We start from the raw sequence: 11084 nt of genomic DNA on the forward strand, positions 1-11084 counted from the left end.
AGACAAAACGTACTGAAATGTGATTCGGACCAAATGGAGAATTTGCCATTCTGAGCCACCAAGCGCCACCTAGAGGAAGACAAGTTTCGTGTAGTCTAACAGGAAACAGTTGACAGATAGCAGCACTCCTCTCGTGAAACACACACACACACACACACACACACACGTCGTTTGAGGTTCAAGCTATTTTTTACAGTCTATGGGTTCAAGGAGCAAAACTTCGGTTAGCAAGATCTGATCTGGGTCATTTACTATTTCCATTCCCATCCTAAACACAAAGTAAGTTCATCTCAATTGTAGCCTATGTATTCACATGCTTTCTGATGTTTAAGAAATGCTTTAATTACTATGCCTTTAAAAGCTTCAAATCTCCGTAATATTTACATTATACAGTATTTTGCTGTAGTAAGGACGGTCACTAGCTTAGAAAAACCTGTAAAAAAAATTACCAGATATTTGGGTGATATTATTCGTACACTCTGATGTGTACTAGATATTAGACCAAGTGTGTAATGTTAGGACTGCTTTTAAAAGTCATTCATTACATTGTGTAAATCTTAAAATTGTAAGTACTTTTTGTTTAATAATTACTGACATTTCAACATTTATAGATAAATTAGTAATGAGTTGACCTGATGCAATATGTATGCTTGAATTATAATTCAATATGTATGCATTATAATTAATAATTTCTGCTTAACAGCTTTAAAATTTAAATGATTAGTGTACTTAGTGATGACACCATGGTACAATAATTGTATTTCGATGGTTTACAAGTTTACTCTAAGACACCTCAGTCTTCCGTGTATATGTCATTTTTGTTTTGGGTAGATAATAGATGAACCCTATATCACTTTTATGTGGAAAAAATATATTTTCAGTGATTCAAATATGGTTGCTTCGGTTTAGCAGGCGAAAACATGTCTTGTCTGCCAGTATTTCTGCATGCCTGCTTCAGTTGTATGGCGGGAATGTGTCGGAATCGCTCATTGCTCATTCATTTAGAAGATTTATTTTCATAAAATCAGTGGACAGAATAACATAATTAACCCCAAGTTCCCAACCGCTCAGGATGTGTTCATTCAATTGAGATCATTTTTTTTAAATGGTATTTTCTTTTTAAAAATATATTTAAATACATTTTATTTGGATGATCATTTTTTGATTTTGATTTTTAAACTGTAAATATCATTATAAAATGAATGATTTCATTGTTTTATACTTTTTGTAATTAAATTAATAATTAGTCATAATACTACCAGAGAATGTGCTCTGATACTACTAATAATTAATCCGGACCACATGTGATGACCTACCCCAACCCCGCCCCTAAACCTACCCCAACCCCTAAACCTACCCCAACCCCGCCCCTAAACCTACCCGTCACTGGGGTTACGACCAACCAAGAGCGGTTGTGGTCCGTATAACCGTATAGTACCTAATTAACTAATTTAAACATTTTTATAATGATTTTAATTAGATAAGATGTTAAATGTAGTAGGTTTACAGGTGAACAACAATACATTCAAATTCACATAAATCATCTGAAATCAAGCCTTAATACGTCCTCTAATGCAGTCTCGCTTTCCAGGTGAATTTATTTTATTTCTTCATTCATTTTTTTTTTTAAGAAAGAATTTGATGCGTTTTTAATTCTGGGAAACAAGACAATGAGTTGATTCATAATATTTTTTCTACAGTGTATTATGTAACTATGATTCATAATTTTGCAGTTACGTCACATGTGGAGCAGATTGTGTCAGTAAGTGTTTGTCTTCCATTTGAATCTACAGGACGATGACACAGCCGGCAGACTCCATTCTACACAGTGGTTACTTTCACCCAACTCTCCGATACTGGCAGACCTGTGCTTCAGACCTTAGACCAGATAACCTCATATATCCTATCTTCATTACGTAATGTTTTCCCCCTCATTATATTTCTTTGTTGATTGTATATAGGTTCAGGAGTTATTGGTTTGTTTAAAGTTGGTTTAAAGTTTAAAGTTGTTTAAAGTTGCTTGTTTAAAGGTACTACTGTTCGTTTGTTTGATTGGAGACAAATAGTTATGTTTCTCCCCAACTGATTTTAACAGTGACAGTCCTGATGCAGTGGAACCAATAGCAAGTCTACCTGGTCAAGCGAGGTATCATCCTTCACTGTCACTTTTTTGTATTCTCTTGTCTTTGTTTCTCATCCTTTACTAAAGTAACAAGTATCATTGAATTGTCATTGGATTAAGGAATCTAATGGATTACTAATGGAGTTTAACATGAAGCTAGACTAGTATGATCAATTTTAAACATTTAAAGGAAAACTGGCACTTGACATTAATAATGTAGCCTAAATGTTAATTAATATATTAGTTTAATCATGTCAGTTAGCTTTGATGTTTTGCATAAGACTTGCATAAAAGTCTCTAGAAGGAAGGACTATGGGCAACATCTTTTTAAATATTCAAGATGTGTATGGTTGATATAACAAAGATTTGCATGTAAAGTTTGGGCTGGTGGTCTGAGATAAGATTCAGGCAGGGTGGTAGCCAACAAAGCACAAAGATAAACCAAGGATCCGTTTATTCTGGGTTGTTAAGTCTGGGTGGCTGTAGTAAAAGTGAGGTCTGGTTACATAGTCAAGTAATATAGACTGCATTCAGAAAGGAATACTATCATGCTGGTTACTACTTTTTTTACTTGTGGAAAAAAAAGCACATTATGCAGCACAGCAGTTAACATTTAGTAATAAACAGTATTATGCAATGTTTTCGCATGACCTCATGGAACATTGTTGCGTGTTTCATTCAGCGTGGGATGTCTAGTTATCTCAGACAAAGAAACATTTACTTAACTGCTTGAAGTCTGATCAAATAATTAGTTAAATTGCGACAGAAAGTTCAGTTATTTTACTATAAATGAGAGAAATTCGCAATATAAAGGAAGCTCTAGTAAAGTAAGTCCCATCTTCTGAATAGCCAATTGGCAAAGTCATCGTGTCATCGCAGCTGCTGTGTCCTGAAACTCGCGCTAAGGACCGCAGATAGCGTTAGTTTGTCATGATATAAACCAAAATGAATGCCAGTGTATTGTTAAGAAATCTTTATAATAAATAATGTTTCATTCTGTTGATTTCAGATATGGCGTCAATAAGTTAGAGGGTTTACTTCGTCCCCTTGTGGATAAAGGCCTGAAGTGTGTGCTGATTTTTGGAGTTCCTGCAAATGTTGCAAAGGTCATTGAGAAGTTAAATGGTATCAGTAATATTTCTGTCATTCATTTTATGACGGAGTTGATTAAATATTGTTTCTCTCATTTCCTGTCCCAGGATGAGAGAGGCTCTGGTGCAGACAGAGATGACACTCCTGCAGTGCTGGCTGTGAAGAAACTGAGGAGCACATTCCCTGAACTTGTGTTGGCCTGTGATGTGTGCCTTTGCCCCTACACCTCTCATGGCCACTGTGGTTAGTTTCAGTATTGGATCTGTTTACATCATTTAATAGTGCATCAAGTAAGTTTTTTCAGAGATTTACCGAAATGAAAAAAAACTGACTGATACCAATTTTCAAGCCAATAATTATTTTCATGTTCAGTGTTGGGGAAACACATTACTGTGTAAACATGATGGTTATTGTAGTTCTAGAATAAATGTGAGCATGCATTTACTCATCTCACTTGCACATTCAGTATTCCTCAAAATGAATAAAAACAGTGAAATACAACCTCTGAATACTATGCAAGCCTGCAATAATGAAATATGTTAAATCACACAAATATACTTCATGTATTTAATCTCACTTTATTAACCACTGTCTTTGCTGCTGACCTGTGATGATCCAATTCAACCATACGAATAAGCAAAGATGACTTTAGTTAAACATCACATTTGTGTGTGTGTTTATTGCTTAAGTAAGAGTGTTGAACTTTCTTCTACTGTGTCAACTTCGTCAAGTGGACGAGGGAAGTTTATTTGGCCGAGGGTCTACTCGATATGTACGCTTCAGGCAGATCCATAGACCACAATGCAATGCAACATCGCTCTTAATTTTCCCCCACCCCACACAACTTTAGTGTATGATATTGGAGTTATTTTGACATTTAACTGCATTTAATACTTGTAGTCACCTACTAGGAGTGTAATGGTTCTTGGTTAAAAAAAATCAAACCGTACAGTTCTCCACTCACGGTTTGGCACGCACTTGCACCGCGGTTCATCTTAAATCTGACGACGCATCTATAACATGGTTTCTTGAAAATAACAGCAGGTAAAACAGACAGGCAGATTTCGGCTAATGTATGTTTCTGTCGATGGATATGCATTCTGGCTTCCCAGTACGTTACAACAGCGATGATCAAAAAACTTGTGCCGTATGCTCAAACATGACCAGTCATTTAGGGTGATAGCGCACGAGCGCACTTGAGACCTGAACAGCACATGTTGCTATCTGTGTTTAAACTAAACTCATTTAAGCCTTGCCAATTTAAACATTCAAGAGCAAGACGTGAAAGAGAGCCACGTCTCAGACAACACGCAAATATTGAGTTCTCTTTCAAGTCTTGTGCTTGAATGAACAAATTCACACAGAAATGATGTCAACATGCCCTTCTTGCTGAATATCTTAGAAAACATAGCTGGTAGGTTATGTCTTAAGTGAACATAACCGCAGTCTGGATATGTGCACTATGTCTTAAAGTGACAGCAGCCTAATATTCCTGCTGTCTGTGTATAATAATTATTGTGTTAATTAAGTTATGTTAATTATTGTTAATGAAGTGTTAATAATTATTCATCTTTATTTGATTTATACAATGAAGATTATATGCAATGTTATTTTACATTTGATTACTTTATTCAATTTCTGTACCTGGAAACTACTGTTAGATACCTAAATAACCTGAAAAGCACTGTTTATTTTATTTGTATCTTTGCTCAATTGTATTTATTTGTGCTGTTGCTTGCAGTTTGATTATTTGTTCTTATTTTCTTTATTTTTATTTGACAGTAGTCCTTTTTTTCACCTGAACATAGAACAAACCATGACCCTAAAACCGTGAAACAAACTGAACTGTGAGTAATTTGAACCATTACACCCCTAGTAGCTACCTTAATACGAAAACTTTATTAAATTGTTATCATTTTCGTTTGTGTATTTTTTAACATTTAATATTTAATATCTGTTTATATTTGCAGGCCTGTAGAATGGTGCGTAAAACAAATTCATATGAAAAAGAAATGTAAATAATAAATCAGCTCCATTGCAAATTCCGAGTGATCAAGGGCTTGGGACGTTCCATTTAAAAACATTGCAAAGGTTTCCGCCAGTAGTGGGAATTCGTGCAACGGATTCAATGACATACATCTGAGTGAACAAGATGGAGGGAAGTTAGCAAGGGAAAAAATTGGACTAAAACGCAGCCCTGCAAACCAGAATGGTAGCACAGCTGAAAGGTTTGTTTGAGCTGCACCCTCTACTGTGCAGGAGTGAATTTGCAGTCCCTTCCGTCTGAGCCGGCTTATTCATGTCACTTTTGGTGTGAAAGGGCCTTTAGATTTGCCAAAAACACTGTTCATGTAATGCCCTTAACCAAAAAATGGATGATATTAAAATTATATTCAATTAAAAATAAATAATAAATATTTAAAATATAACAGTAAATACATTAAGTGAATTTAGGCACATTTGTACTGTATGAAAATGGATATTTGAAAATTAACAGATACAATTTAAATATCCAGCATCAACTGGATTCTAATATTGGCTGTTAACTGAAATGCCATATTTCACAAAATATATTTCAATGTTTTATCACATGACCATCTGAATACTACTCACTTATAATTTCATATTTCCTATTTTATTCACAATGGCATTTTTAACCAAACATCTGTGCTTGGCATGATGCTGCATCCATGCTGATAAGTTTCAGTATGAAGCCCAAGAAAACTGTTCTATCGAACCGTGAAACAACAGAGCTCACTTTTGAAAATGTACAAATAATTACTGAATGCTCCTTTAATTGTAAACAAAGGTGTGACGACTACTATCATAGACACCTTTAGTCTTGTCTTTTATCAATCCTATGCAATTTGTTTTACCTGGTATTTTTAAATGAGCCCTTTACAGTGATATTACCATAGTGTGTGACTTTCTATGTGGCACCTTTAAGGAATCCTGCGTGAAGATGGCAGCCTGGATAATGCCGCAAGCTGTTTGAGGTTGGCTGAAGTAGCTCTGGCATATGCTCAAGCAGGTTAGTCCTAAATTATATTAATTTATAGTCAACTACACATAATATTTGCATTTTTGAATAATAGGTCTATAGAAGTCGTCGTCATCATCATCACATTTGGTCACACTTTTTCTCCGCTTAGGCTGCCACATCATCGCCCCTTCTGATATGATGGATGGACGAATTGCAGCCATTAAGCAAGCATTAATCGCTAATGATCTTGGCAACAAGGTAGAGAAATCTTGCTTTTGGGTCACACAAAATAGTTAAATAGAACATAGCAGATTCTGACTCGAGCTCTTTCCCCTTTCTTAGGTGTCAGTGCTGAGCTACAGTGCTAAATTTGCCTCCTGCTACTATGGACCATTCAGGTAGTGTACAAATATTCCATTTACCAACTTCCTTCTTAGTTCTTAAATATTCTTATAAGATGAGAACACCAGGATGGGTTTATTCTTTGTAAAGCAAAAATGATTTTTTTTCCCCCTTAATATTTGAAGGGATGCTGCCCAGTCTAAACCTGCTTTTGGAGACAGACGATGCTATCAGCTTCCCCCTGGTGCCAGAGGACTAGCCCTGCGGGCCTGTGTAAGAGAACGTCACTTTTTGAAAGACCCCATGTAATCACCTGATGAGCACAATTTTCTTTCCTGTGTTTACATGTTTTATAACAGGAATTTATTGAAAGGCCACTTTTAACATGGAATCTGAACTACTAAAACAGCACTGATATAACTGAGCACAGGACCCTTTTTTTCTATTGTATGGGTTGCAGCAAGTGAAGTAAAAGTATAAGGAAACTACTTTTTTTGCTGGCAGGACCGGGATGTGAAAGAAGGTGCTGACATGTTGATGGTGAAACCTGGATTACCATACCTTGATATTGTGAGAGAGGTCAAGAATAAGGTAATAACTGTAGAGTCAGTGTATGATTATATTTATGAATTTTGAGTCCTTTTCTGACACCTCATGTTACATCTCCGCTTTAAAATCTTATCTTACATTGTAGAAATGTAGTCCCAAAAATGTATTTGAAGACTTAAAAGTTCACCCAAAAATGAAAATGCTTCCATAATATACTCACCCTCAAGCCATCCTAGGTGTATATGACTTTCTTCTTTCAGCCAAACACAATCAGACTTATATTAATTAATATCTTCCCAGCTTTGTTATGGCATTGAATAGCACAAGTTTTTGAAGCTCCAAAAAGCGCATCCATCCATGATAAAAGTAACCCATGTGACTCCAGTGGGTTAATAAATGACTTCTGAAGAGAAGTGGTGGGTTTTTAAAAGAAAAATATTTATATTTAAAACATTATAAACTGTAATCACTGGCTAGATGTGCTTTTTGGAGCTTCAAAAACTCGGGCAATATTCAGTGCCATTACAAAGCTGGGAAGAGCCAAGATATTTTTTAATATAACTCTGATTGTGTTTGGCTGAAAGAAGAAAGTCATATACACCTAGGATGGCTTTATTATGGGCTAATTTTCATTTTTGGGTGAACTATTCCTTTAAATACGCTCACACAAGCCTTAGTGCTCAATTCAGATTTAATTGTGACCCACATGCATAAAATATAACCGACCAAAAAAAAAAAAAAACACCATTAAAATGTCTTTAAAATCTTTAAATTGCCTCCTGTCAGCTGAGAAGTATGATTAATGTTAATCTAAAGTAAAAGTTGCATGAATTCTGATATAACTGTTCAGACTGAGATCACATATTTACACATATTTAGGACCATGTCAGAATAGGAAAGATCAGATTCAGGTTTGACCTGTTTATACAGATCTGAGGATTTGGCCTACTTTTCCCTGCAGTCTGAAAGTAGCCTTTATGCACACTTATAAATACTTCAGTGTCTTTGCATTTTATAACAAAATATCACACATGTGGCACATAAACAGTTTTGAAGACAAAACATATACCTTTCAGAACTGCGGAAATGGTAAACTTTTCTCCTAGAGGGCCACTCTCCTGCTGGTTCTTTTAGTTTGTTCCACTCAGATTAAACCCACCTGGGGTCTCATTTATAAAGCGTGCGTACGCACAAAACGGGGTTGGAAACGTACGTACGCCAGTTCCCACGCAAAGGTTGTGATCTATAAAAAACAAACTTGACGGGAGAATGTTCGCACCTTTAAGCAAACCTTGAGCCGTGCGTACGCACATTCTGGAGACAAAGGGAATTGGCGACACCGATGGTGAGCTGGAGTTAAGTGTCTTTTTGGTCACTTTTAGACAGAAAATCTAAAGAAAATTAAACATATACAGAAAGATAATACAAATATAATTTCACTCACCAAGCCTGTCACTTGAAGCAAATATCCATCCCTTCTTAAATGTCCGCGCCAGCGAGCGCGTTGGGCCGTTTAGTGAAACTGACGCAAATAACAGTTTAAATAAATAAAATAATGATTTAAACTATGTTTTACTTCTGATATAAACATTTAGATTAAATATGCCATTCAAATTAATGGAGTTAAACACTTAAACATGAAATACTGAGAAGTTACAACATTTTTATATTCAAATTCAGTCAATAGAAATATTTGTTGTGGATGCGATGTTTTTGAACACTTTTCCTGTGGCGTGCTGTTTTAATGTTTTAACCACAGAGATAATTGCTTATCATGATAATACCAGATTGTCTGAGAAAATAGTTTCGTGCAAATAATGCCCAAGGCCTATCTGTTTCCATTAAATATATAAATCAATTAAAAATACAATTCGGCCAGTGGAAAAGATTGAGAAAAACTTTCTCTGAAATGTATTTTACACTATTTGATTTATGTATTCAAAAACAAGGCAAGGATAGGCAACTACATGATTTTTATTAATGTAATGTGTCTTGTACCGTTAAACGTTATCACGTGGATGAATAATCATATGCAAATGATATGCAGATGAGGATCTGCATAGTAAAACGAGGCGTTGTAAGCTCCATATATGGTTATTTCGGGGAGGAGACGTATGTGCGCACAATCTTCCGATGACTGGGATTTATAAAGTGAATTCTGCGCAGGTTCTGGCGTACGAACGGTTTTATAAATCTGAATATTTCTTTGCGTACGCCATTTTTGGCTTTCGGGCGCACGTACACTTTTAGTAAGGTTCCTACGCACAGTTTTATAAATGAGACCCCTGACCAGCTCAGCAAGATCTTAGAAAATACCAGGCATGTTGGAATATAACTCTTCCAGACATTAATAAATTGCTCCCCCTAGAAGCAAAGTGTTACAGAGATTTAGTAAACATGCTAAGTTCAAATACTTAATTCTCAGAACAAAAAAAACAATGCTACAGCCAGTTATTCTACTTTGAAATCTCTGGCATTTTGTGTGATCTCACCCACTGCCAATTTACCCACTGTATTTTGACACCCCAGGTTTTTTATGTGGAAAACAGCAAAACAAATTGGAATTATGTGGAAATATTGCTCCAATTTCAAAATAAAAAAAAACATGATAGTGTTTCCACGACTTCCCAAAAGAGGGAAAAATATAGAGATTGATTACAGCAGTCAGAAGAGAGAATTACGTGACATTTGCCATCACTCGTTCAGCCGTTGCATTAGAAACACTCTCGCAGCTAATTATTTTTTATTGTTATTAATTTTACTCCAAATTTACTGCCAAGGTAATACAAAACTATTTAAAATTTAAATATGAAAATAGGTTTGCAATGTTGATAATTGTGGAAATGCATCATCAAAGTATGTGAAAAAGTCCATATTTTAAATTTAGACTGCTGTACATATTTCAACCTCTAATTGTCAATATTACACACTGCACCTTTAAGTCCAATGTTTCTTTTAGTCTTTAATACCTTCCTGTTTTCTGTCTCCCATCAGCACCCTACTCATCCACTGGCAGTGTACAATGTATCGGGCGAATTTGCCATGTTGTGGCATGGAGCTGAAGCTGGAGCTTTTGAGCTGCGCACTGCAGTTATGGAGGCTATGACTGCCTTCCGTCGAGCAGGTGAGAAGGGGGACACGGAAGATAAAGTAAATTATTTGAATCTGTTGAGGCCGGTTCCTCCCAAATTGTATAATTAAAAAAAAAAAAAATTCTTCACTGTATTCTTTTTTTTTTTTCAGGAGCTGACATCATTATCACCTACTACGCTCCTCAATTGCTCACATGGTTAACGGAGTAATCTGTTGGTTCTCCTGTGTGAATAAACTTAGATCAAAGCAAATTTACTGTCTCTTTCTGAGAGTGACATTTAGGATTAGAAAATAAAACTGACAAGCAAATATTAGTACACAGCACTTTCACAATATTTGTTTTTATGATTTATGTATTTAGTTAGAAACGCATTCAACCAGCTTTGATTTTTCTAGTGCTCAAATTTGGGCATTTGGTGTATTACTTGAAAAGTGTTTTCATTAAGATATGTTTCACAGACTGCAGTGTAAAACTCTGTCATAAGACTCAAGTCATAAAAGCAACTCTGAGCAAAACACCCAGCCACTTTGGCAAATCAGGTGTTTTAATATGAGGATCTGGATATCAAGACCAATGATACAAATTACACTGTAACCCATGCATTAAATAGAGTTTTTATGTTAAATTGATGATAAACCAGGTAATGGTTCACTGCTATTAGAAATGGAGCCAAGAAAAGAGATGATTAATTGGGGTGAGTTAACAAAAATTAAAGATGACCTAACTAACACCCCTTGGTTGAGCAAAGTTGAGGGGCAAGGTCTAAGAAACTGTATAAAAATTTGAGTTTTGACTGAGCGGCTTTGTTGTCTCCACCAATAAAGTCTACGTTTTGGCATCTGGAACTCGTCACTCGAGTTATTTCTTACAAAGAGGAGAAGACTTTTTCCACGACACAAGCT

The 11084-nt window shown here is 35.7% G+C and overlaps 1 protein-coding gene across 2 annotated transcripts; it reads left to right on the forward strand.

Moving 5' to 3' along the window:
• The first annotated feature begins 67 nt into the window (after positions 1 to 67).
• alad (aminolevulinate dehydratase) lies at positions 68 to 11027 on the forward strand. 2 transcript variants are annotated; one of them, XM_084413214.1, is made up of 12 exons: positions 68 to 279; positions 1794 to 1916; positions 2096 to 2146; positions 3132 to 3228; positions 3322 to 3457; positions 6162 to 6245; positions 6367 to 6455; positions 6540 to 6595; positions 6725 to 6812; positions 7044 to 7130; positions 10083 to 10212; positions 10332 to 11027. In XM_084413214.1, the coding sequence occupies exons 2-12, from the start codon at positions 1798 to 1800 to the stop codon at positions 10388 to 10390; spliced, it is 996 nt and encodes a 331-aa protein (XP_084269340.1). In that variant the 5' UTR covers positions 68 to 279; positions 1794 to 1797; the 3' UTR covers positions 10391 to 11027. The 2 variants fall into 2 exon arrangements, with proteins under 2 accessions (XP_084269340.1, XP_084269341.1); XM_084413215.1 differs by having other exon boundaries at positions 82 to 373; positions 1764 to 1916.
• The last annotated feature ends 57 nt before the right edge of the window (positions 11028 to 11084 follow it).

Source organism: Rutilus rutilus, assembly GCF_951802725.1.
Source record: "Rutilus rutilus genome assembly, chromosome: 7".
In the NCBI taxonomy this organism is placed as follows: domain Eukaryota; kingdom Metazoa; phylum Chordata; class Actinopteri; order Cypriniformes; family Leuciscidae; genus Rutilus; species Rutilus rutilus.

Bases quoted from the DNA above. Each gene is read 5' to 3' on its own strand.
- alad (XM_084413214.1), top strand. From the start codon at position 1,798: ATGACACAGCCGGCAGACTCCATTCTACACAGTGGTTACTTTCACCCA. The intron at 6,596-6,724 runs GTAGTGTACAAA...TAATATTTGAAG, and splicing joins TGCTACTATGGACCATTCAG to GGATGCTGCCCAGTCTAAAC. The intron at 6,813-7,043 runs GTAAGAGAACGT...TTTTGCTGGCAG, and splicing joins GACTAGCCCTGCGGGCCTGT to GACCGGGATGTGAAAGAAGG.